The sequence below is a fragment of the Colletotrichum phormii genome (assembly GCF_030913505.1).
Source record: "Colletotrichum phormii strain CBS 102054 chromosome Unknown BDP81scaffold_3, whole genome shotgun sequence".
NCBI classification, from domain to species: Eukaryota; Fungi; Ascomycota; class Sordariomycetes; order Glomerellales; family Glomerellaceae; genus Colletotrichum; species Colletotrichum phormii.
In genome coordinates this window covers 166,869-191,745 of record NW_026851445.1, presented here as the reverse complement: position 1 = coordinate 191,745, position 24,877 = coordinate 166,869, and the positions used below count along the sequence as shown (strand labels likewise).

Below are 24,877 nucleotides of genomic sequence, written 5' to 3'. Positions count from 1 at the left end.
GACGCTTGCTAGCCAACTTGGCGGGCTCAATCTAGCACTCGATGATTAACATGAACTCAGAGGCAAACAAGTTTCCTCTGATTACATTTGGGAAAAAACCTAGTGTCTAAGAATGCCATTGCCCTGGGGGCGTATCGTGACATGGTTGAAGAACTTTCTGTTTTATCTGATTGTAAGACTCAAAGTTCTTGGCCCTTGCAATAGCCATTTGTATCGGCATCGTGCTCTATCACGTCACATGATCGGAATGTCCAGCAGCAAGTCGAGTCAAGACACTCAAATTTGGTTACACTGTCAGTTCGTTCAAGGATCAGTATTAGTCAATAACTCAACGTAACGCTGACTTAAGTTAGTTGGAATATTCTTTGAATTCAAGGTACTAGGAATGAGTCTGTCAATTACTATGGCGTTTCGCACACTATTTCTATTGGCCGGAAAGAAGTCTTCGCCTCATTCCACTCGTCTTGGTTTGGTTCCGCTCGGTGTTGACTTGGTAGAGGTTGTCTGGGGACTTTCACCAGGAGAGGCATCCTCGTCCATGTTTTCATCGTCATCATCACTGCTGCTGTCAGAGTCAAACTCAATATCTTCTTCGTTGACCATATCGTCGTCCTCGGGATTGGGAGCGTCCTCCATCATCTCCGTATCGGGATCTTCCGGAAGTTCATTTTGAACGTGCTGTTCAGAAGAGACGACTGGCGAGGGCCCTTTGGCGTCTAGGTTTGGTCGATGATCTAACGAGCCCGATGACTGCCACAGCTTGAGGCGTTGGAGACTTCCGCTCAGCAGCCTGGAGACAGACTCCTTCATGTACATGCCATCGAGGCAACAAAGCTCCAACACAGCCAGCATGAGAACCACCTTCCACCACATCGATGTCCAGAAGGAAGTCGGCCAGATGAAAACCATCGTGAGTGCCTCTGCTACAGCAGCAAAAAGCCAACGACTGGGGTAGATATGATTCCAGAGAACCCGAGTGTCGTTGACACAAAGTTCTAGTGAACTCGGCAATACACACGTTCGCCAGTGCCTGGCGAGCTCGCCATGGTCGAAATCTCGTTTAGCATCGTTGAACCGAACTCTATGCCGCAGTCTGTGTTCCCACATTGGCAACAGTCTGCCTTGAGAATCCCACGGCTCCTGTGCACAAAAGTCTCTCCATCTGCTCCAAACCTCCAAGGCAATTTCATCGCTCACGTCAAAGTATTCCCTGTGCTTCGTTCCGCAGCCGCAGGTCCATAATCGACGAAAGTTGGCCAACTCGGCATGGACCAACTTCTCGGCGATATTATTCCAGGAGAACTCCGTTGCCGTCGCTTCTTCGTGTTCAAAAAACTCTGGGTGTTTGCACCGGTATTGAATGCCTTTACCACGCTTTTCTGGGAGGTATTTGGTGATACCGAATTTGAGTAGGTGTCGGCTGCATTCGTGTGTCTTGGTGACATAAACATAAAGGGAGCCCGAAGACTTTGTCTTGGGGCCGGCCTTGATCATGAACTCAATTTTGCGGTCAATTTGGGGCCCGTTGAGTTTCTTCGCTTGCGTTGAAGGTGGCTCACTGACACTCCGATCCCGTACGATAGGCCGTTGTTCCCGTCTTACAGTTTCAGAGAGTAGCTTTGGGGAGGTGTGAGAAATGTGAAAAGACGGTCTAGCCTGTGTCATGTCGCTAAGGTCGCCAAAGGTATGCCTAAGGCTGTCGGATTTCTCAGACCGGGGAGATTTTGCCGATTTCAACGACGTTGCAGATGTCGACCTGATTCTGGGGACGATTTTCTTCGACGGGGTGTCCATCTCGGATTCATCACGCTCAGCCGAAGCTGGAGTCCAGCTATGTCCTGCGGATTGATCTCCAGAGATAACATTGAATGAGGCCCGTCGAAGTGGCTGATCAGGTGTTAACCCGCTCATGGCCGGCGCCAAAGGAGAAGATGCCGTGCTCGGCTGCGCTGTTTTCATGGGCCCGGCCCTGCGCTTCGTGATCTTGAGAGGTTTAGAGTTTTGCATTGTTGGAGGATTGAAGCAGACTGATCAGCTGAGAAGCCTTATGCGGTGACGAGTCAACATCCGAACCAGTTGATCAGTTTTCAGATAGTTTAGTAGGGCCAGGCTCTGTAAGGAAGTGCTGTACGAGCCCACATCATTGTATCTCCGGCCTCTCAAAGGTTTAAGTACCAACGGGAAATTGGGTGGAACGTTTTCTGATAACAATTTCGGGATGGTCTTTGTCACTTCCAGCATCGAGCTGTAAGCGCCCTTGTTGGTTCCCAATGCTGCGCCCCCCTGGGTCCTGTCTGAGCATCCTTGCGCTTGCATCGGGGGCTCCCGATTCAGGACCAACGAGGCAAAATATTGCACCCATGAAAGGCTTTTTTGGGGTATTTTCGACGGATAAAGCAAGCGAGCCGATGGCTTTGCTGCGATAAGCGACAGTGTGCGTGGGGTTTTCAAACATGAGTTCGTGTCGCTGCAACCTGACCGCTGGCTGCGCCTTGAAGAAAGGCAGGGCCGCCTCCTTAGGCTACCTCGGGATATCATTACCCAGAGGTTTGGGTACCTGGGCCTAAGAGAGACTTCGGGCGTTCGGAAGTAGGATGTAATGAGGATCGAAAGTCTTGATACTTACTTATGCTAACGACTGGATGTGCAAATTTGCCCAGTAATAAGGTAAAGGTGGGCATGTGCATACAAGTCCAGAAGTTGCGCGCTGAAATGAAAAGCAGCTTCGATTACTTCAGAACAAGGAGACTCTCCATAACGTGGTTTACCAGTCAGCCGCGCATTTCTGTTACGGCCAGCTAGTCGTAGGAGTAGTTTGCAGAAGTTGAGGCTGCGGAACTGGTAACAGTAATCGTAGTTGGGGATAGCTTCAGGGAAGCTATGTCTGTCAATCGTAAGTGTTGGATCTCTGAGCAGTCGGCAGAAAAGGTGGATCTGGAAGGCGGTATGGGCACTTACAAACGACCCCTTACATACCACTTCTGAGAGGCCGTGGGCTCTGCCCACAACCTCCTCCTTCCACCTCAAGACGCAGCAATAATAGACCATTATTGACACTTCGTTCCAACCGTACGGTTGCCCTGCTGACGTGTATACCAACAGTAAGGGTAGGTAAGGCTTCGGTGATCAATCGTAGTCTTGTCAAGGTGATAGCTGAAAGCGGATGTTAATCCTGATACGAAGTTAATTGCTGAAGAGCTATGGAAAGTCTGTCCTAGAGTCCGGCTCGAGTCCATCCTATATACAAGTCTTGATTCTGAACATATCCTTTATCCGTATGTTTACCGTACGGATTCCGTATTCTGAATATACGGGGTCCGTACCTCAAAGTGATGATGATGATGATGTATTTAACGTCTGGTAACAAAAGGACGTGCCGGGCGCTATGCCGACATGGTCTATACTAATCTAAACTATATTACAGGCTACCGTCTTCACCTAACGTTCCTGTTCAATGACTCGGGCAAATTTCGGAAAACCGTACCTCAAAGGGACGGACTCCGTATTCTTGGCATACGGCTTTCCTTATCTTATCATCACGTGACTTGCTCCATAGTTCTTCCGTTCCGTAGGGTGACGCATGTGTTCCCATAGTTCGTGCACTTATGGTGTGCCCTAGTCGCCGTGGTCCTGCGGGGCAGGCCCTGGACTTGGTCGTGCATGTTGGGTCGTAACAATTTCCTTATCGCATACTAAATTGCATATTTACCTAATTTCTTTGAATAATAACTAATTAGAAAGATTTCAGTAACTATCTTCATAATATATTTAAAATATAACTAGTTAGTTGAATTTAATAAAAAAAGACACTTTAATCTTTTTATATTGAAATAAGTAGTGGAATAGAAAAATGATGTTACGACCCAACATGAGACCAGGGCGTGCCCCGCTGACGCCTAGCGGCTACGGCGCATCATATATGCAGGACGGGACGGAACATTGGGGAAACCCCAGGAACGGAAGAACTATGGTACAAGTCACGTGATGATAAGATAAGACATGAGCGACCATGGTGGGGCCATGAGCGCTCATGCCAAGTAATGGCACGTCCTTTTGTTACCAGACGTTAAATACATCATCATCATCATCACTTTGAGGTACGGACCCCGTATATTCAGAATACGGAATCCGTACGGTAAACATACGGATAAAGGATATGTTCAGAATCAAGACTTGTATATAGGATGGACTCGAGCCGGACTCTAGGACAGACTTTCCATAGCTCTTCAGCAATTAACTTCGTATCAGGATTAACATCCGCTTTCAGCTATCACCTTGACAAGACTACGATTGATCACCGCAGCCTTCCCTTACCTTACGACTTACAGACATAGCTTCCCTGAAGCTATCCCCGACTACGAATACTGTTACCAGTTCCGCAGCCTCAACTTCTGCAAACATACCTCACTACGACTAGCTGGCCGTAACAATTTAATAGAAACAAGCGGAGTCAGGTAGTGTGGACACAACCGCGACCGCAGCCCTGCGGGTACGCCATCCTGTTGGCGTCGATCGATTCAATATTGTCACGAATCAGCATATAGAGTAGCTCATGGAAATCGGGATCTCAACTGTGGTCTAATCAACTATGGAAAAGGGGAAAAGGGAAGCCCACGAGGGAGCCCCTTTTGTATGCCCATACCCCTGTCTACCCCTTATCTCTACCCCTGAGATATCCACTGCTATACCTCTTTTGTGACAAATATTGAGTAGTCAAGGATCCAAGTCGAAATGTGAGGCATTAGTCAATGGCCTTGAATGGAGTTAGAAAATGTGTAATAAGAAAGCTGTTACGAAAGATCTTTGCGCTTTTGCTTCCATCTGTATAAGGACTAGGCAGCACCAGACTTCTATACATGATCAACAGCCCTGAATAGGTACCTAGTCGATCATATTTGGGTATTAATGCTTCATGTTATGCCTGTTGGTGTCGTGAAGGAATTACAAAGCAAGGATTGAAGAATCAGAAAGTCACAGAAATCTCCATGGACTTATCTTGGCAATATTCAGTCTATCCAAGCTCGACCTATCTCCTCGTGCAGACCGGTAGCTCGCTCCGGAGGATCCATTTTTATTCGGCGAGACGGGGCACTCAATCAATCAACAATGCGGCACCCGGGTCGGGGCGCACTGCAACTTCGGCTATCTCGGTCTCAGTTTTTACGACAGCTTAAAAGAACCGCTTTGCATAAACTCAACAACAATGCAACTCTGGGCGCACTTAAGTTGGCCTTGATAGACAAAATTTAGAGCTTACATATGTTGTTATCTTGTTTTATGCGGTGCCGAAGATGGCCTCCGATTCTTCACGTGACGCAGCGATGGTGAAATCGCTTCTGAGGATGGCGACAGATGGCGAATGCATCCGATCAACCCAGTTTCCGTCCAGAACCCCTCTTAACGTGTGATAGATGACAAATGAACATGACCTGACTCGATTGCGACGTTCTTTCGGTTCTGGATTCTTGTCGTGTCTTAAATACTTTTGTACACTGATAAACTGCTTGTAAGACTGCTTTGTCTGATGTATTAACGGATCTAGCCATTTCTTGGATTAGTTGGTCTAAATTTCGGGACGCACTGATATCATGGGCGGTGGACGGAAAATCAAGTCTGTTGCCATCATTGGCGCGGGCGCTGCAGGTAAATACCTCCCAGGCTACCCGTGCGCTCGTGATGCATCAATGCAAGCCACCGAGAGAACGTTTACTTGCACCACGAATCGGTGGTAGCTTCTAGTGACTGACACAATTCTAATATCGCTTAGGTGCTGTTACTGCTGCAGCTTTCAAGGCCGAAGACTACTTCGAAAAGATCCGGGTGTTCGAAAGAAGAGAGTCTGCTGGAGGAACATGGTAATGCCAGGGAGTCATTTCGATTTACAATGTTACATGACTGACTTCGTTACCCAGGATCTACGACCCGAGCCCGTCTGAGCTGCCTCCGCTCCAGCCCGGACTTCTCCCGCCCGAAGTTGATCCCGCAGTGGAGATTCCGGGCGAGCTTCCTCAGGTCAAGCCTCACAGCCAGCGAGAACGCTACTCACAGACTCCCATTTACCATTCTTTAACGTAAGCATACGGTAACCAGATTTATTAATGATTCCGGGGAAATTCTTCTGACGATACCCCCAAGCACCAATGTCCCGGACATTGCAATGTCATTTTCGGATTCTAGGTTCGCCTATGGGCCCTTTGCGCCGCACTGGATTCCACGACAATGCATTGAGAATTATTTCTCTTTGCACAAAACTGACTCCATTCTGGTGCTAAATACGACAGTCGAAGACGTGACGAGGATTCCCGCCAAGGATAGACCAGAGCAGTGGAGGTTGACTCTGCGCAAGTTCGATGCCGCTCGCAACGTCGATATTTGGTGGCAGGAGGTATTCGATGCCGTCGTTTTCGCCAACGGCCATTACTCAGTACCATACGTAAGTACTGATATTCATGAAATGGCACTTTTACTATTTGAATTACGAAGCTGATTTGCTCGTAGGTGCCTCACGTCAAGGGCCTAGACGAGTACATCGAGAAGTTCCCTGGCCGAGTCGTACATTCCAAAACCTACCGCAGCCCCCAGTCCTATACTGGAAAGAGAATCATCACCATCGGCAACTCCGCATCTGGCCATGACGTGGCGGAGGAGTTGGTACAGACAGTTCGTACCCCGGTTTATCAGTCCCGGCGGTCCAAGTCCCGCTGGGATGGCGAAGAGCCGCCTAATGGTATCGCCTGGAAGCCTATCATCAAGGAGTTCCGCATCGACGGACGCGTCATTTTTGAAGACGACTCATATCTCGATGATGTCGATCACATCATCTACTGCACGGGCTACAAACCATCGTACCCATTCTGGAATTCGGAAGCCAACGGCGGACGGGCTTTGTACGACTACAAGAACGGAAAGCTGATCAAGACATTTTGGCACACCTTCTTCCAGGACTTCCAGACATTGGGTATCGTTGGTATGCCGAGAGTCTTGACGTTTAGGAGTTTCGAGTACCAGGCCATCGCACTGGCACGAGTGTTTTCTGGAAGAGAGTCTGTTGCATTGCCACCTGTTGAGGAACAGGGGCGCTGGGAGAGGGAGAGGGAAGAGCTTGTAAAGAAGGAGGGAAGAAAATTCCATGACATTGCCTGGGAAACTGGTGAAACTTTTGAGTGGCTCAACTGGCTGTTCCGTGTCGCTGGTCTTCCGACGCTCAAGGGCAAGGGGCGGACGCCGCCTGTACTTTCAGACGAGCTGATCTGGGCGGTCGAGCACATCAGAAAGTATCCCGAGCCTGACAACCCAGTCGATGATGCCGAGAAACAGCGTGCACAGAGTAGACCGCATAGTTTCGGGATTTACGAGGAAAGTCACGGACAAGATGCACAGGAACATAAAGGGAATTGGAAGCTGGCGCAAAGACCGAAGAAAGATCTACTGGAGTTTATTTGATTAGATTTTCTGATAATTGAAGCAAGCCGAGAATGATAGACATATTAAAACAGTAGCCATGATGCATAGCATGTATTTGTAGATCGTACTACTCTGAACTGCACGAGACGGGATAACACGGAATAGTCCTCACATGCGATGCGGATTATCAGAGTAGTGCGGGGTGCGCGTTTATTCCCCGGTTGCGGATCGATTCGGCGCCATCGGGCATCTTGATTGACTTAAGCTCGGTTGTGACCCCTCAATTGGTTCCGTGGCTCTGCCGAATGCGGATGGCGAGTTGTTCCTTGTGAAACGAAGACTGTCGGATTGGAGGTCTAATTCGACCGCGGATAAAGGGCAAGAGCATGGGCCACCTCGAGGGGGTACAATTAGACCGCGACTACCCAACCAACCTACGGTTGGAATCTCCCTTTTACACATTACGCAGAATCAATCAATACAGAGATATTGATACTTCGTCACCCCCAGGACCCTACGGTTCGAACCAACTTCCCTGTGATAGGGATACCAACAAAGACATATTACTCACTACAGTCACGTTTCCATTCTATACTTGTTGCACTGTTGCTGCTTGAACACCTACTTTTGATCAACGTTTTTTCCAGCCCGAAAAGCAAAAAATGGCATCCGAGAACAGCAAGAAACTACGCGCTGAGCTATTTGAAGCTGGCCTGAAGAATCGACGCGAAGTCGCAGGGGAGCCTTACGTCGAGACTGCTATGCGCAATGGCTCAAGCGAATTCGCTTATGCTCAGCAGGAACTAATTACTGAGTGAGAGGAGCAATATCCAAGAACTTCGAGGTGGTTCTAATCAAATATCAATCATTGTAGGTGGGCCTGGGGAAACGTTTGGTCGCGTCCTGGCTTGGAGCGCAAGCAGCGAAGCCTCCTGAGTAAGTCGATTCGAGCGCAGCTGCAAAGCTCCCTGGCGTACTTTGAACTGACATTGACACCAGATATCGGCATGCTCATTGCTCTGAAGAGCTGGGCCGAGTTCGTAGTTCATACCCGAGGCGCGATTAGGAACGGGCTGACAGAGCTTGAAATTCGCGAGGCGATTCTTCAAGCAACGGTCTACTGTGGCGCACCAGCGGGTGTCCATGCCATGAAGGTTGCTGACGAGGTCATCAAAGAAATGATTGAAAACGGGGAGCACCAAAGAGAAATGGCGGAGGTCTCGCCGAACTACAAGAAACCCGAGTAGATCACAATAAAAAAGTAACAGACTGTAGTCCTAACCCTGCATATCAAGATGAATATTGATATTTGTTGGTATCACAGGCGTGGTACATTTCCTCATGAGGGTGTATCTTCGGCAACAATCACGTCGATGTCCGTGATAATTGCTGTTGTTGTTCTTGTTCCTATTTACATTGTGGGCAGGGGCCGATCGAAGTAGGTGGGACGGCCTGGGTGGTTGCCCCACCTTAACCGGCCGTGATGACTAAGCTGGTTGTCCCACTTCGCCCAGGGCAGGCGCCAGCCAGCCCACGATACCTGCCCATTGCTCCTTATCAGCCTTGCCGTTCCGACAATATTATTCAACTGTCTACAAGTGGCAGATCGACGAGTTCAATGGGAGTTAAAGACCACAATTCGTCGAGTTCGACCAGCATCGCATTAGCAACGGCAAATTGCTTCTTGACTTCGAGTAGACATTCAGTCACGGCCTGCCGTTGAGAATTTTCTCGAGACCTTGCCCCTGCTACTCTTAGTGGAAAAAGGTGTAGGAGCGGCGATAGAGTAGAGGACCGAAGAGCTTCCCTGGTTGTCTGCAAGATGTCTTCAACATGCTTCGATATCTCATCTCGGCGTAGCACTGGTACTGCAACGGTCATCGCTTGCCAGTGATGTATGTCGTAGTCGTAGTTTCCAGAGAGATAAATGCTTGTTGCCGAGTAGTAGCTGGTGGCGAGAAGCATCTCATCGTGTTGGACAGGTGAAGATGATGCATCGATCTTCCACCTCTCAAGTGCATCGCGGAGATAAAAGCCCTCTGTGGCTAACTCTAGCGCATCGATGGATAGGACCTCAACTCCAGATAAGCTGGTGTAAGTTCTTATGAACTGGCCAGTACTGAAGCAGTGAAGTAGTAGATCAGCATTCTCTCTTCAACGCACGTCCAACCATGATACGTGAAGTGGTAGAACATACCGTGCCCTGAGTCTGGAGCATAACACAATCAGGTTCAGGAGATCATCTAGAGAAACACGACGTTCCGTGTTTGCTTCTTCCGATAAATTGCCTGCCAGCTTCATCCACTCTGGTGCTGCCAGGAAGCTAGACTGGTTGAATATTATACTCCTACAGACTTCGAAGGTTCGAGCCTGTATAAAGAAGTTTCGCATTGTTCCCGAAGTACATGCTGACGGCCCGCTGGAAATGAGGGCCTGAGATGTGCCGAGCACCATGTGCTGTAGCCACCTCTGCCCAGAGGCGTCTTGTAGCAGCTGGTGTCAATGTCAGCTCCAGTTTTTATTGATCGCAAGACAACAAGCCAAGGGTACAAGGGTATTCGGGTAGGAGTGTTGAGTTTTACGAACCTCGAACAACCCTAAGAAAAAAGTTGACCAGAGAATGCTGTCTTTCCGTGTCAAGGCATGGTCCAATACAGCTCCTCGTAGAGAGGTGATGGACCGCAAATAGTGTTCAAGCGCGAAACGCAAGCTATTTTCGCAGTTCAACGCGCCAAGCATATTTGCTTGCATAGCACCTAAGGCCAACATTGCGTCCAACAAATGGTTGAATGGGGCTCGCATTGATTGGCCAGAAGTCTTGACTAATTGTTGGACATCTGGAAGAAAGGATGGCCCTCGACCGGTGAAGCTGTTCTTGCGTATGAACACATCAAAGTAAAAGAGATAAGTAGCGGTCTTGTCCGAGGGAGGCGAGACAGGACGTTGTGTGATGAGCTTTGCGAAAGACTTGGCTGTGAAGAACTTCCCCTTGGCCAACCGGATTGCAGCTCCTTTACTCGGAGCCGACGCCGCCGGAAATACACATTCAATGCAGCGTTTCTGGCATTGGGTGCATGGGTTTGAGCCGGAACACTTTGATCGGTTAGGATTAAGAGACCATAATTCGAAGAAAGCCAATTGCTCGTAGCAATGATAAAGGCAAGGGTGGGTTGCCGTACCTTTGAGTGGCTTGCAGCGCACGGCGCGCAGCGAGAGCGTCTGGTGCGACGGTCGAAAGGTCCAAGATGCATCGTTATTTGGCCAGACTACTTGTAAGAGTCCTGTGCCTTCGGATTTTCTCAGATACTCTGGTTCTCACTACCTTTCTGTGAAAGTAGTCATCGCAGAGTGTATGTTTGCGAAATGTTCGCGCAAGCTGCGTCAGATGTTGAGATCGCCGAGGAGCTGAGTCTGAGAGGTGGATCATGACCCCGAAGTCACCAAACCCAAAGCGGAAGCAATTGAGCGACGCTAGCTAAGAATCTCCAGTAAACCAGGGTAGGATAGCCAATTGTATAACAGCCAACGTCTAGGCAGAAAGAAATGGGAAGACGAGGATCACGGCCTCAAATTATCTTCAAAGCCCCGACTCAAGCTATGGGAGGCGCAGCTACTCTCTTATTTTATCTATCCGCATCGCCCAGACTAGTTACACTTATCTGAAATGGGAAACAACCACGCGAGAGGTTCTTCGTGTGTAATCATGGGTACGACGAAGGCACAATGGATGAGTATAAGACACAGCTGCTTTCTCGTTCTGTTTCATCTCCTTCAACTCAATCGAGCACTATCTCTCACACCGAACATCTCATCAAAGCATTTCTGCTCCATTCAAACTTACAACCTTTGACATCATGATCCCAGCGTTGATCATAGGCGCTCTCGCCTCAGCGACTCAGGCGATTCTCGTCAACGGCCCAACTGGACCTTACGCGGTTTCCATGTCAGTGGAAGCCCTGACCGACGACAGCAGGCTCGACCCTTACGCCCCGGTCAACAACACGCATGTACGACGACTTATGACTTCGACTTTCCTACCCGTCGACAAGGCCAAAAACTCCTGTGAGAGTTTGAAAAGAGTGCCATACATGACGCCCCTCGTGGCCCAGGCATACGATCAGCTGGGCGTCGCTGTTGGCCTACCCAACGGCACCTTCTCTTCATTCGAGATGGAGTTCTGTCAGTCTAGACCTCGTTCATGCAAGCAGGCCCGCTCCAACTTGCCGTTGGTGCTTTTCTCTCCTGGCTGGGGCAACCCGCGCCTCCTCTACGGCGCTATGGCTCGTGAGGTGGCTAGCCATGGCTTTGCCGTTGTTACCATCGACCATTCTTACGATCCTTCTTTTGTTGAGTTCCCTGATGGAACTGTTTATCAGGCAGTGAACCTCGACACCGACAACACTACGCAGTTGGAAACTCTCACTCAGGTTAGTGGTACCCCTGGGTAATCCCTTGCCGTTGTATGGCTGATAAAGCCCTAGGTTCGAGCCGACGATGTCTCATTCGTGCTCTCACAACTTCAAAAAAATCCCATCAATGGCGTCAATCTCAAACGTACCATTATGTTTGGCCACTCCTTGGGAGGTGCGACGGCGGCCGCCGCAATGCTTCAAGATTCCCGCATCCTGGGCGGCATCAACTTGGACGGCAAGCTTCTCGACCCTGTCCTCAATGCGGGTCTCGATCGTCCATTTACTCTCGTTGGCCGGCCAGAGCACTCTGCTGACGATCCGACATGGGACGTCTTCTACGCCGCTCTGCGAGGCCAAAAGGCTTTGCTGACGGTTAACAACACCACGCACGGGGCGTTTACGGATTCCCCCAACCTCATCTCTTCACTGAACCTTACTTTGCCCGAGGCTGCACGCTCATTGTTGGGGAGCGAACTTGGGAGTCTGGAGTTTGGCAGGATCGGAAAGGTAATTGCTGGAATTGTCGGGGCTTTCTCCGATTTGGTGTTACACAAGCGGGTTAAGTCTGTCTTCACTAAGACCGGTGATGATGCATTCCCGGAGGTTGTGGGAACCAGCATCAAAGTTTGATCAAGATCAAACTTGATTGGATACTTGGTTAAATGCACTTAGACTGGTATAAGGGCGAAGAGCTGCTTGTGGTCTCTATGGATGCATTGCGAATGAACCGATTGCCCGGAGGGTTGAATAACAAGGGGAGAATAACATATTTGCCATTCTTTTTGTATTACTAGTAATAATTTGTTGAGAATTCACTTTCACTTGCAATATCAGTATTCCTCAAATTTGCGATTTAAAGCATTGGCCAAACGGACGAAGTTCAAGTGAATGCTATCATTGTTGCAGATACGTTCCCTTCTTAGCCAATCCAGCATTATCGCCAACCTCCTCTAGGCACCTATTCAGCATGCGATGAAACAGCTCGAGTCCTTCAGTGCTGACCTTCTCCTCGCGAACGCCTCTCAGAATGGTTTCGAGCCCCTTGATCTGCATCGAAGCCGGGTTTCCGAAGTTCTTTTCCCATGCTTCGTCGTCCAGAGCTTGGGCAACCTCCGACAAATGGGACAAAAAGGTCGAAAGCAGCGGCAAGATAATCTTGTCCATCGGTTTCTTGGTTGTCGGGGCTTCCCCGTTGCCCCTGTCCGGTTTCTGGCGTTTGAGCAAGTTCAGAGCAACGATACCTCCAGTGAAGGATCCGTACCAGGCAGCCAGGGCAGCGAGATCCCACAAGCTTGCTGCTCCGGAATCCTCGGAAATATAGTGAGCTTGCCCCAGCGGCTCGAGATATCGAGACATCTTCTGGAATTCAGTGTCGTCTTCGCCGCTGAAGAACAGTGAAGAGTGTTCCGTGCCCATCAGAGCTGGCGTCACCATGATAGCACCGTCCAAATACGCAGTGATGCCGTTCTTCTTGAGGAATGACTCCATTTCGCGTGCTTCCTTGGGAGTTCCTGTTGTAACATTGATGACCGAAACTGACCGTCCCACTTCGCCCAGAGGGAGGGCGGGTAGGAGGAGCTCCATGATGTTGTCGTAGGTTGAGACGCACAGGACAATCACACCGCTATTGTGAGTAGCTGCTCGAATGTCTGTCTCGAGAACGGCACCTTTCTCAACGAGCTCGTTGAGAGATGGCCGTTGAGGGTTTCGGTTCCACATGGTGACGGCGAGTCCAGCTTTCAGCCAGACTTTGACCATCGCGGCACCAAGGTTGCCGACTCCAATGATAGTGGTATCCGTCTTGAGCATTGTGAGTATCAATGTGACGGTTGGATTTCTGCGGCTTGGCCTATGATGATTTAGATTGGGGCAATGAATTGGTTCCAGTCGGAAAAGGTTAGGCAGGAAGCGGAACTTGACGAGAGTAAAGTAAGGGACTTGAGAACCTTTAGTATCTACAAATGTATCACAATGTCAACGATGAGACCCTTCGGAATTTTCGTCCGATACGCTTACAAATTTGCGGTATGGCACCTCATCTAGACTTTGTTGATTCGGAGTCTCTTTCGGTAGTACGGACCTCGCGGGCGCCGAACATGAGGGCCACGCCCTCCTTTCTTTGAACACTTAGTTTGTATGAACATATATTCGAGACTGGGATTTGCTCTAGAGGTGTCGAGAACAAGATCTTGAAGCTAGTTTTCTTCAATCATGAGGCTCTTCGACAGGGCTCATACGGCACGAAGATGTGCACAGCAGGTCTAAAGACAAGCAGCCCAAATAGGTGCGAATGATATCGAGACAGCAGTAAGCGTTGATTAAAGGGCTCCTGAATACGCGTGAGCTTCGGTCACGTCCACGATCTGCCGAACTGTGGCATTAAGTCTGGCATCGACGGTGCGGAAGCCGAGGGGTGCGCCGACCGATGAGGAAGTAAAGCAGTTCCGAGGTATTGACAGAAACAGTTGGATTACAGCAAGGTGATGGCTGACTGCATGTCCGCTGGCGGAGTCCGCTCGCGGAGTTTGTTGCAAAGTTAGAAATGGCCTTTTCACCTCGTTGTGTGCGGAAAAGAGAAAGGGAGGTTTCGGAATTCGACTTCCGATCAAGTTCCACGATCAACTATCACCAGTCTTTTCTCGGAACTTTGTCGTGGAATTAGCGTTACCAGTGCTTCCCATTAACAAAAAGTCTGTTCACACATGCTCTGTACTCTTATCCAGTGCCGCAAAGCTAGTAATGCAATTGGAAGGTAATGAATGGCTGCATTAGGCATCAAATACTAGTAATCTATCTATTATAAAAGCTCTCATCTCAGGATGAATCCAGAAGCTCCCATGCTATTCCCCAAGCACTCCGTAGAAACACAACGCTTAACCCATGGTTCATGATTCGTAAAACGAGTGGTAGAGGCAGTTAAGCCCCATTTGCCAATGCTTTTTTAACAAAATCTGCGGAAAATCATCGAACTTAACATTCCATGCAGCAAGTAGAGCAGCTAGACTCTGGCGAAGCAGGCTGCGATTCCCTCTTCTTGGTTTGACGGCACCTCCTTGGGAAGAGGTTGTTCCTCAAACGCTGATGAATCTTCTTATAGTGCTCTCTCTATTGTTCCAAATCAGCTTGTGTTTCAGTGATATTCCAAAAAGAAACGGGTGAACTAACCATATTGTCCTTCCGGCTGAAGATGCGATCGCAGTCAGGGTGCATGCACCTCACAGCAGGCTTGTGAGAGCCCATGTGTCGTTGAAAGTCCTTGCGGGTCGCAAAGCCGACGCCCGCTTGCTGGCATCTCTTTTCGGTGCAGAAAAAGTACTTTGCATGGCCCCGGAAATGCTTCCTGAGATCGCATGCGCGCAGGAACACCCGCGAGGAGCAGCAGCCCGAGTAGCGGCAGCGCCAGTTGCCGGCGACGTCGAGATAACCCATCTGGTGGAGATCTGCCGGGCCCCAGCTCTCAGGCTGCATCTCCTTTGGAGGCGATCGTGGCGAGACTGGTCCGCTGCTGGTGCTGGATGGTGATGCGAAATCTAAGGGCTCACTGGGGATGGGTGAGAAGTCTGAGTGGGGAGAGGATGCGGTGAATGGGGTGTTGATGGTTGCATAGTCGGTGTCCAAGGAGAGTGGGGAAGCGTCGTTCATGAGAGGCATTGATGTTTGGTATGCCGGGAATGAGTATGGATAAAAGAAGTTCTCGGTGCCCTCTGATGCGGGGAATGGAATGAACTGAGAGTCGAATGTGTAGACCGGGCTGCTACCCTCGACACTGAGGAAGAAGGTGTAAGATGTCTCCTCGAGATAGGAATCCATGGCGCCTGATACCTGCAGACAAAGAGTTGGTTGTTGTTGTTGTTGTTGTTGAAGTAGAAAGGATTTAGTTGTGAGTGGTTGATATTATCGCAAAGTGAAGTATCCTGATGTGAGCTTGGAAGATGGAAGAAACGAGCTTGGCGAGAACTGGATCGACGACGACGTTTATGTATCTCACGATCCAAGATTCTCCAGATTCTCAAATCACCAATGCACACCTCATGCAAGTCATATAAACACGGTAGTATAGCTCGATTCGGGATGCAACGTCGGCGGCCCCAAACGCCGGGTGCTGTTTGCGCAGTCTTCCGTCCAAGACGGACGAGAGCGTTAGCGGCCTTACGGCGGTGGAATCATGAGATGGGAATGTGAGAAGCGTGCAACTTGCAAGGCCCCTAGTCGGCAATTGCGTTAGACTTTGACAACCTCAGCAGATCTTGCCCCAATTTAGGGACAAGCGGCCGACTGTTTCAATTGTCAGCCATTTGACATCGGCGTTAGACAGCGTTCCTGAGTGTTCTTGCCAAGGATCTCGTGGCACGAACAGTTGGGGAAATGAGCGGGGGCTGGAGGGAGAGGTGTGCTTCAGCGAGAATGCGATTCGCTAGTCAGCCGTTGTGGAAGACATGTTACAGCGTCAGATCGCCTGGAGATCACGAAGAGCACAGCCGCGTTGACCAGGGGCACACATATAGGTAGTGCGAACCTATATGAGAAGAGTTGTGTTCGTTCCCCCGGGACGGGATGCCACCGTCTTTCATCAGCGCTGACTGAACTTAGTAGAAAGCATTAATCGATATCTGATCCCTAATTTTGTCGACACCTGGCTGGGGGATGCTGTCATGCCGCGTTTATTTGCTGGGTGGTTCAGCCGCTGTTATATCTGGATCCTCTCCGCCCAGACTTCTCAAGTTGATTGCGATTGGCTCTTACGATTCTGTCAACGTGAACTCTAAAGTCCAGGAAGCGCAGAGTTCCGAGATGGCTTCTGGGTAGCCAATCGGTATCCAGCAAGTTTTGACAACTCGCTTGTCTCTGGGATAACCCTCTGAAGCTCTCCAGTTTCCGAGATGACAGCTCGATTACAACGCAAGCCTGCCCGCCAAACCGCCAAGTCATAAACACGGTAACCCAACATGACCCCTCTCACCCCCCCTGGTCTCTTCTGACACTTGAACGTTAGTCCTCGTAAGGCTAGACGACAGGCCGTCAACCGTCAATGTCTTTAAACGGATAATAGTGGGGTCCTGTCACGGTTCGTGAAATGCGATTCGCTCATGAGAATCGCCCTCAGCCACCACCACTGCATCAGTCGAGACGTCTGGCGGCACCTCCTCCTCTGCCTACCCGACTGGATCTTCGCCCTTCCTTGTTATGATCGCCGTGGCTCATCAACGTCACTTTCGTCGCTGATCTAGGCCCCCCTTCGAAACGGATCATTCTTACCATAAACAATGCAATCACGACAAGGGCGGCTACGGCGTCTGCCCCATCCGCGCCGACTCTCATCCCCGTGCAGACCACCTGGTACGATGAGAGTGGCTGGACCGCGAATCATCGGCCATCGTGGAGGCCTCTTCTCTGAAAAAACCCTGATTAGGCTTACCTCGATATTTTGGAGCCTGTTTTCATGAGAGGCAGTAATTCTGCTTTCTCGGGGACGGGTTCGACGATCATGGTTCCGAACATCATTTTGCAATGTGATTCCCCATTTTCGGTGCTGATTCGGCCGTGTCTCACCTTTGTCTTCTCCGAGCCGTTGTTTATCTGCGTCTCTGCCAAGGTACTGCTCATTGCAGCACTTGTATTCCACCCTGGTGATGGGAACAGGTGCCAAGCAGGACGGTCTCGACGGGGCCCGTGGTTGACGCGATTCGAGACGCAGCCGCTTGTCTTGGATGGCTAAGAATATTTCTATCGAAGTTGGTTAGAGTCAGCAGTGGTAAAAGTCAATTTCAGGTTGAGTCAGTGTTGGTTCACGGGGTCGTATACGACAAATAGTGGTAGCAATTATCACTCGTCTGTTGGTGATCCTATTGCTTGTTCTTCTAGTTGTTCTATCTTACATTGTAGGCAGGAGTCGGTCGAAGTAGGTAGTGACGGCCTGGGTGGTTGCCCCACCTTTATCCGGCCGTGATGACTAAGCCAGTTGTCCCACTTCGCCCAGGGCAGGTGCCAGCCAGCCCATGGTACCTGCCTATTACTCCTTATCAGCCTTTGCTGTTCCAACAGTCAGTAATCCACGGCTCAGTGCACTAGTCGATCTCACCTTGACTCGCCATGCAACGACGTTGAAATGAAGAAGTCAATCTAGATGTAGATCTCCAGATTGAGTTACGTCGTAAATCGGTGGGCGTTGGCTGTGCAGCGTTCAATCGTGAGTGAACCCGGGGGAACGGCAAAGTTTAAGTCCTTCTCGAGCGTAAATCCACAACGCCCCTCTTTCACTATCCAGGGGATACTAGTCTTGTAAGTGACCGGAGCCGGTGGGACGAGATGACTCGAAGAACGATGCGACGTGTCATTCAATGTCAAGGTCCCTGTGTCATTGACGGTTGACGCTAGGAAACCTGCCATTTAATGTCGTGAATCCAACCGGTTGACGACCGTTTTCGGGTTGTGGACCGAAATTCGCATGTTCATTTGGATGAACTTTAGAGGAGTTTGTCTCAATGAAGAACACCCCGTAAGAACTGAATCCATATACTCCGTTGATATCTACGAAGAGGCCACCTCTATGTCGGTAAGAACAAGGGGATCGAAACAGCAACAACGGATGCGGAAAGAAGTTGCCGAAAGAGACAGGACGGTGGGCACGTGGAAACGAGAGCTTCGGCCGAATGGAAATGCTCTTTAGTGTATTCTTACATGTCAGTTGGACTCTGGTAGCTTGATGCATACTCATTCTTGACTTGTCGTCTGCCACCAATACTCAGATACGTCGATATTGTAGTTGCGGGACTGCATTGGCCTCGTGTTTCCATCAAGTAGAATTAATAATCTTCAAGCCAAAGCCAATTTTGTTTGACAGCAATGAGCACATGGATCCTCGTCAGGGATGGAACTAATGTTTAACACTCTAACTTACCAAACGAACGCTAGCCAGGTACCAAGCGGACATCATGTGCCGGTTTCAATCCCGGGAACTCCAGTGGCCAATGACCGTCGCTCTTCGGTCCAGTCAACCACAGGCTCAGTGAAAGGGACTGGTCCGGCCATGTTGGACCTGAGCCAATCATCTTCTGCAACCAAAAGACTGCGCGATTGACGGATACTGGGGAGGTATCAATGACGCCGGTACTGCCGGCACGTTTCGAACAGCGTTCTTTCCGTGGCAGAGTCACCCTTGCTCATGGTGTTGCAAAACACCCCCACTTTCCTCTTCGACAATGGTCTCTGTTTGCACAACTATTCATTCTCCTACCTCACGTAGTTGACGAGGAAATTTACCATGGAGTATGGATAAAGAAAGAGTAGAAGATAGTTGTAGGAAGAGTATGCTGCATGTGACTTCCGGACTTTGACTCGGCACTGCGGCTAGATATGTTGGGTCTGCACTTTTGCAGATAGGAACTTCGCATTATCTGAAACGAAGGCGCCACATCAACGGCGCCCAACAGTCTCTTACTACCTTCGATAGGCTCTTTGAGGTTCTCTCCTTTTTAAAATCGTGACGCCGGATCGAATTCGCTAGAATCGCGGATAGGAGCATCACCATCTGTAGGCCGGATACATTCTGGTTTAGGTGGGTGTTGTCAACAAAATAGGTCGCATACAGCCACCTAGAGGGTATAATTTGGTACAGGCTCAATTTGTAGATTCGTTGCACTGGTGAAAGGAAGCGATCAGGTACTGACCCAACCCTGGTCATTGACATTTATGTTTCACCCTCTACAAGAAAGTCGACTACAGGCCGGAAGATCTGTAAACGACAGATCATATATATTTTCAATAAAAGATACCCAATCCAATATATGAGTAGCTGAGTTTCATGGCAGATAAGAAGTCACTCATACAAATAGTAAGAGTAAACAGAAAAGGGACGAATGGAAGGAGGAGGGGCACTGACTGACCTTAGACCTCAAGTCCCTGCCCGGAATCGAACAGCGCGCCCCTCAGTCAACCCGGACTCTAACTTTATTAGAGTGTTCATTTTTACCTAATCGCTGAATCACTGCGCACACAGCTTTATCTGGCCCGCTGACCTAGACGGAAGCCGCTGTGCTGGAGACAGGAACGACGGCAAGGGGACCTAAGTTACCCTCTTAGAAGAAAGGAAGCAGGTCGATAGTCATTTTTGCACGAGTTGACTAAGGTTAGATAGGTCAGCCTGCCTGAGCCTAGCACATCTTCACGTCGTTATCTTCGAATACAAGTAGTGATTCATACGGTCGAAGCGTTCTGAACTCTAGAGGGCCAGAGGCCCCGGTTAGGCCATGAAGTCCGCAGTCTATTCCGGTGCATAAGATCGACAGTTGCCCTCGATCGGTCCATTATTCTCTCTTCCCCCCTTGTTCTTTCTTCCCCTTTGATTCTCAACACGTGATAACGGTTTTTCCACAATGCCGTTCTCTTTCGTTCCAAACCGCATCATATGTGTCTTGAGTCGTCTTTGTGTTTTCAAGTCGACATATCTTCTGTCAGAGTAGTCGAACAAATAGACCCATATACACCCGCCATTACGTTTGTGTCGTCAGAAGGTCGATGAGCCACTTCTTCGATCAAAGAATCAGAGTGAACTTATAGCTCAATCCCAGGTGACTCAGCCGTCTTAGTTGAGAGCACGCTACAGACCAATTTAACTGTCTTGATTAAAGTATTCTTGATAGCCACACCAATACTGTGTTACCGCAGGTGGATACACTGTGCTTCTGTTCTCAGAATAAGGTTTGATGCCTTGACTGCACCTGCATGAACCGGGTCGCCATCATACCAAAGGCTTGTTGCCGGGATCTAAGTAGGAGACATGTCATCAGGATTCGGTTCTTCACCGGCGGAAACTTCCGAAATCCTAGAGAAAGGCAATGGCTGGAGCTTGTTCCCTAGCTCCCGGGAGCGGTCCCGGCTCACCGTCCACCGGAGGCCGCGAGGCGCGACATATACGTTGTGGATACCAGCCGAGGCACATCAGATCGCTGTAGCATGGCGAGCCTTATATCTTACGTGCTTTGGAGAATCTGAACTGCATGTTGATTGGCGAGGTACACCTAGACTTCATCGTTTTCAAGCATCATGATGCCAATACCAGCTTCCTTGACCAGTAAGTTCCAACGGCAAGGCCTCTCGGCCTCACCTTTGCAGTGCTTGCCGTTGACTACCGGACTACTCTTCCAATCCACTACATATTTAAGCATGCCCGAGGTTAAATAACCATCTACCTCCCCCCTTTCCCTCTCAATAACCATCCCCTTGTCCCGGTAACGTTACTACAGAAGCTCTTATCCAGACTTTAGCTATGATGAGTAAGTTTGTTGCATCAGTCTTGAGAGAGCCGCACCTTTTTCCCCTCTTGCTGTCATTTGATCCATAATCGTAGCTATGGAGTTACTGATGAGTACCAGAAACCCTCCCAAGCCCTGACCATCTCGCCGCCATCTGGGCCGGCGTCTTCCCACTATCCGATTCCAACGGACCTCCTCAGCAGTGGATCGACCTTCACTCGAAATCAGTCATCTACAATGATCACGCCTTTCGTGTTCAGCGTAAAGGGCACGCCGGCATAGCGGATCACGTCGGCATGTGGAAGCATGCGAAGCCTAACTTCGAGATGCACGTCGAGCTCGTCTGGCCGGAGCTGAAAAAGGATGACAAAGTCCATGTGACATTTGCCTTCGTCGGGACCGGCAAGTACGCGAACGACTTAACTAGCCATTTCAAGGCTAGCGGAAAGACTTTTCGCTATCAGGGAAGGTTGGATCTCACGATTAATGAGGATGATGGGCTGATTGAGGTTGTGGATGAGTATTATCCCCTTCACTTCGATGCGGGGGCTTCGGTTGAGGAGTATCGGAAGCGCGAGGAAGATGACTAGTTGAAGACCCAAAGTACTTATCATTCCTTTTGAAAAGCGGTCCAATGCAGTAACGTGGCAACGTGAACACCTTTTCCTCCTTCGAGCACTACTCCTTCTCAGTTCACTTGCCGAGTGAGGCCATGTTTCCTAACATTTTGATCGCCACGTATACGTTTTCCGGCTATAGCAATCAAGCATCACCCATGACAGGTGCCATGCTAAACATAACGGCCTAGTTCGGCAAGTATATAGTCATACACTGGATGCACGTCAGCATGATACTGAGACCTGAGCAATACTGAAGCTAAAATGGCATAGGCCTTTGACCCTTATCTGCGAAGTCTCGCTGACGCTATCAGAAAACTTGTCTATTGGCAAGACGGAAAAGTATAAATGTTGTCCTGGAAGCGCTTGGTCTCGCAGGGCACCTTACATTACACTTGGGTAACGTCGGCTGTGGTCACTGGTATGTTCGGTTTATTAAGGCAAGTGCCGAGACATAAAATCGTGTTCACGTGGTCCTCAACACGGCAAGGAGTGCTTCTCAAGGTGGTTCATCGCACTATCTTCAACCATATGGATGCTCCTTACTGTCAAGGCACAGCCGAGGACTTTACCAGATCCTGGACAACCACTCTTTGACCCAAAAGATCTGCGTATCAGCTCTAAGGCGAGTCGCTCAGTTGTTCTAGGAAAGGTTGCAAGAGAGATGGCTACGTGTTGAAGACACCTTATGGTGCAGTCTGCATTGGCTATCGTTGACTTGTGATCTTATCGATAGCAAGGACAAACTGTGTATGTTCTTGATCAGTCACGAGCTCCGGAGCTCTGTAATCATTCACGTCTGATTCACCGAATTCGAGTTCTAACTTCTAGAACGGCAGAGGCACATCAGGACCCATTCACATCTCATCAGAAGTTAAAACAATGAACAGTCTCCATTCTTGAGCAAGATGACGTCGTTCAGCATAAAACCCTTTTCACTACCCGCGAGGACCGCGAGGTAGTTCCTTGAAAGGATCCTCCTGATCTCCTATGAAGGTACAGACTTCCCCCCCCCCCCCCCCCTTCCCCACCGGAAGTATCCACCGGCACGCACGCCGGTGGGACTCCCGGAGCACTCACTGGCCCTCCTCCGAGGTCTTACCGTCTCGGTCTGATTCGGCGGATCCGATTCTGACCTCTGAGACGATAACGGCGGGCATTGAGTCGGTGCTGCGCGGTGGAGAAGAGTTGACGTCCCTGGAAATAACCTTTGGGTACGTCATTCTGTGGAGATGAGCGAAAAAAAGAAGTGGTTCCTGAAATCCTGCGGTGCATTGACATCTGATTGTCTTGCCCTGCGCTCGGTGAAGGAGAGGGGTCTCACCGAGGTTCACCGAGGAACTTGACACCCTTTTTCCGGCTCTTGGCTTGATGATCGTGGAGGACATCACTCAATTGCCAGATAATACAACGGCTACAGATGTTTCGGAAACAAGCCGTGCCAACCGAACGCAGTCATCCCCTGTCAGCCGCGAATATCTCTTTGTCCAAGTCCATCTCAAGAAAGAATCCGTGATACCTCCATCCGGCACCAGCCGCCGCCAGCGCCAGCCGGGGCGCGGAATCCACTCCACGATTCAGGTTCCTGAGTAAGCCCGGACAGCCGCAAGAGACGCAACTTTATGGCTCATCCCACTATAACACCACCACCTCATCCCGACGGAACACGTCCCGCCTCCTTCTCGCCTTCCATGTCCCTGACTAGTATCAGTACAAGTAGTAGTAGACTTCTAAGATCAAGAGTCTCATCCATCCAATTCTTCTCCTTCTCATCTACCTCACGCCCCTTCTCACACCTCACCACCAAATCTCATCCCCTCGTTCAATCCCGCTCAACACCCACACCCAAAACCACCCCGCCATCAACCTCACCCTCAACCTCCACCCGCCGCACCCTCACAACCACCACAACCACAATGTCCGCCCCCTCCCTCGTCGAACAAGCCAAAAAGGCAGCCGCCTACCGCGCTGTAGACGAGCACCTCACCCCAGGAGCCCGCTACGTCGGCATCGGCTCCGGCAGCACAGTCGTCTACGTCGTCGACGCCATCGCCGCAAAGGGTCCCGCCTTCTACGGCGAAATGACCTTTTTCCCGACGGGGAGCCAGTCAAAGGGCCTCATCCGCGCCGCGGGTCTGCGGCTGTGTAACCTCGACGATAGGCCGATTGGCCCGGACGGCAAGCTCGTCGCCATTGACGTCGCGTTTGATGGTGCCGATGAGGTGGATGCCGAGTTGAACTGTATCAAGGGCGGCGGCGCGTGTTTGTTCCAGGAGAAGTTGGTTGCTATTGCTGCAAAGAAGTTTGTCGTTGTCGCAGGTGAGTTTTGCTATGGAAAAAGAGCTCCTTTTTTTTTTTTTTTTTTTTTTTGAATGAGGAGTGGGCTGACAAAATAACCCCTAGACTACCGCAAGCTCTCCTCGAGACTACTCACAAACTGGAAAGCAATCCCCATCGAAGTCCTCCCCATGTCGGCCCCCGACGTGCTGGACAGACTCACCGCTCTTGGCGCCGTCAAGCCCGCCGTCCGGCCCGGCGCCCCCGGCAAGGCCGGCGAGGTCGTCACCGACAACGGCATGTGGCTCATTGACGCGCCCTTCCCTCAGCTTCTCCTGTCTTCGGAGGTATCCGACGGCAGCGCCCGTAATGCCAGCGGCGCGTGGGAGGTCTCTGCGCTGGCCAAGGAGCTGCTCATGATTCCCGGTATCGTCGAGATTGGCATCTTCCACGGCCTTAACGGCGTCGAGGCTGCTGCTGCTGGTAAGGCTGGGTTGGCGCAGAAGCCGGTGGCTGCGTACTTTGGTATGGAGGATGGTAGTGTCAAGGTTACGGGGAGCTCATAGATTGCCCCTATGAGCGCCCCGGGAAGGGAGGCCCTGGGGTGGAAAGGCGAGGGGCGCATTTGCATTTTATAGCGACATTGGAATACCTACAAAAGTTGAACATTGTTTTTCAGAAATAGGTGTTTTATTGTTTTGCTGATGACTTGGCTGGACTGCAATGTTTCTGCTGATTTTTACTACAGATCCCATATCGATAAAGGGAAAGGAGGCGACTGTACGTGATGATAGTATTGCTGCAAAGCATACAGATCGTCCGGCAATCCCTCTCATTGTACCCACTCACAGAAGCTTGTCAGATCATACATACAGATACATCAGGTTTACAGGTCAATTATCATGGTGAAATTGAA

The 24,877-nt window shown here is 50.0% G+C and overlaps 9 protein-coding genes across 9 annotated transcripts; 5 read left to right on the top strand and 4 right to left on the bottom strand.

The window, feature by feature from the left end:
- Positions 1 to 379: 379 nt before the first annotated feature.
- BDP81DRAFT_417523 (uncharacterized protein) lies at positions 380 to 2,109 on the bottom strand. Its single transcript, XM_060589631.1, has one exon. It carries the CDS (start codon positions 2,005 to 2,007, stop codon positions 451 to 453), a length of 1,557 nt encoding a protein of 518 aa, XP_060449451.1. The 5' UTR covers positions 2,008 to 2,109; the 3' UTR covers positions 380 to 450.
- A 3,479-nt stretch (positions 2,110 to 5,588) lies between these two features.
- Positions 5,589 to 7,443, top strand: BDP81DRAFT_311009 (uncharacterized protein; the record flags this gene model as incomplete). The annotated part of the gene is made up of 6 exons (XM_060583688.1): positions 5,589 to 5,643; positions 5,768 to 5,855; positions 5,913 to 6,071; positions 6,136 to 6,433; positions 6,499 to 7,296; positions 7,381 to 7,443. 6 exons carry the CDS (start codon positions 5,589 to 5,591, stop codon positions 7,441 to 7,443), a joined length of 1,461 nt encoding a protein of 486 aa, XP_060449450.1.
- Positions 7,444 to 7,902: 459 nt separating this feature from the next.
- BDP81DRAFT_417518 (carboxymuconolactone decarboxylase) lies at positions 7,903 to 8,757 on the top strand. The gene is made up of 3 exons (XM_060589630.1): positions 7,903 to 8,218; positions 8,279 to 8,340; positions 8,404 to 8,757. The coding sequence occupies exons 1-3, from the start codon at positions 8,067 to 8,069 to the stop codon at positions 8,649 to 8,651; spliced, it is 462 nt and encodes a 153-aa protein (XP_060449449.1). The 5' UTR covers positions 7,903 to 8,066; the 3' UTR covers positions 8,652 to 8,757.
- Positions 8,758 to 8,929: 172 nt separating this feature from the next.
- Positions 8,930 to 10,739, bottom strand: BDP81DRAFT_340716 (uncharacterized protein). Its single transcript, XM_060586028.1, has 4 exons — positions 10,584 to 10,739; positions 9,991 to 10,497; positions 9,602 to 9,897; positions 8,930 to 9,523 (listed from the first exon to the last, which is right to left on the bottom strand). Exons 1-4 carry the CDS (start codon positions 10,653 to 10,655, stop codon positions 8,989 to 8,991), a joined length of 1,410 nt encoding a protein of 469 aa, XP_060449448.1. The 5' UTR covers positions 10,656 to 10,739; the 3' UTR covers positions 8,930 to 8,988.
- A 271-nt stretch (positions 10,740 to 11,010) lies between these two features.
- On the top strand, positions 11,011 to 12,651 carry BDP81DRAFT_123557 (PAF acetylhydrolase). Its single transcript, XM_060581635.1, has 2 exons — positions 11,011 to 11,831; positions 11,886 to 12,651. Exons 1-2 carry the CDS (start codon positions 11,259 to 11,261, stop codon positions 12,444 to 12,446), a joined length of 1,134 nt encoding a protein of 377 aa, XP_060449447.1. The 5' UTR covers positions 11,011 to 11,258; the 3' UTR covers positions 12,447 to 12,651.
- Positions 12,652 to 12,710: 59 nt separating this feature from the next.
- Positions 12,711 to 13,625, bottom strand: BDP81DRAFT_310530 (uncharacterized protein; the record flags this gene model as incomplete). The annotated part of the gene is made up of 1 exon (XM_060583646.1): positions 12,711 to 13,625. One exon carries the CDS (start codon positions 13,623 to 13,625, stop codon positions 12,711 to 12,713), a length of 915 nt encoding a protein of 304 aa, XP_060449446.1.
- Positions 13,626 to 14,568: 943 nt separating this feature from the next.
- Positions 14,569 to 15,626, bottom strand: BDP81DRAFT_504091 (uncharacterized protein; the record flags this gene model as incomplete). Its single annotated transcript, XM_060595613.1, has 2 exons — positions 14,569 to 14,921; positions 14,982 to 15,626. 2 exons carry the CDS (start codon positions 15,624 to 15,626, stop codon positions 14,787 to 14,789), a joined length of 780 nt encoding a protein of 259 aa, XP_060449445.1. The 3' UTR covers positions 14,569 to 14,786.
- Positions 15,627 to 21,066: 5,440 nt separating this feature from the next.
- Positions 21,067 to 21,657, top strand: BDP81DRAFT_504087 (uncharacterized protein; the record flags this gene model as incomplete). Its single annotated transcript, XM_060595612.1, has 2 exons — positions 21,067 to 21,088; positions 21,188 to 21,657. The coding sequence occupies exons 1-2, from the start codon at positions 21,082 to 21,084 to the stop codon at positions 21,655 to 21,657; spliced, it is 477 nt and encodes a 158-aa protein (XP_060449444.1). The 5' UTR covers positions 21,067 to 21,081.
- Positions 21,658 to 23,600: 1,943 nt separating this feature from the next.
- BDP81DRAFT_310411 (ribose 5-phosphate isomerase A) lies at positions 23,601 to 24,527 on the top strand (the record flags this gene model as incomplete). Its single annotated transcript, XM_060583638.1, has 2 exons — positions 23,601 to 24,003; positions 24,088 to 24,527. The coding sequence occupies 2 exons, from the start codon at positions 23,601 to 23,603 to the stop codon at positions 24,525 to 24,527; spliced, it is 843 nt and encodes a 280-aa protein (XP_060449443.1).
- Between the last annotated feature and the right edge of the window lie 350 nt (positions 24,528 to 24,877).

Excerpts from the sequence above, each read along its gene's own strand:
- BDP81DRAFT_417523 (XM_060589631.1), bottom strand. The coding sequence starts at position 2,007 with ATGCAAAACTCTAAACCTCTCAAGATCACGAAGCGCAGGGCCGGGCCC.
- BDP81DRAFT_417518 (XM_060589630.1), top strand. The coding sequence starts at position 8,067 with ATGGCATCCGAGAACAGCAAGAAACTACGCGCTGAGCTATTTGAAGCT. Across the intron at positions 8,219-8,278 it reads CAGCAGGAACTAATTACTGA|GTGGGCCTGGGGAAACGTTT; the intron begins GTGAGAGGAGCA and ends CAATCATTGTAG. Across the intron at positions 8,341-8,403 it reads CAAGCAGCGAAGCCTCCTGA|ATATCGGCATGCTCATTGCT; the intron begins GTAAGTCGATTC and ends CATTGACACCAG.
- BDP81DRAFT_340716 (XM_060586028.1), bottom strand. The coding sequence starts at position 10,655 with ATGCATCTTGGACCTTTCGACCGTCGCACCAGACGCTCTCGCTGCGCG. Across the intron at positions 10,498-10,583 it reads GCGCTGCAAGCCACTCAAAG|TGTTCCGGCTCAAACCCATG; the intron begins GTACGGCAACCC and ends AACCGATCAAAG. Across the intron at positions 9,898-9,990 it reads TTTTCTTAGGGTTGTTCGAG|CTGCTACAAGACGCCTCTGG; the intron begins GTTCGTAAAACT and ends CATTGACACCAG.
- BDP81DRAFT_123557 (XM_060581635.1), top strand. The coding sequence starts at position 11,259 with ATGATCCCAGCGTTGATCATAGGCGCTCTCGCCTCAGCGACTCAGGCG. Across the intron at positions 11,832-11,885 it reads AGTTGGAAACTCTCACTCAG|GTTCGAGCCGACGATGTCTC; the intron begins GTTAGTGGTACC and ends ATAAAGCCCTAG.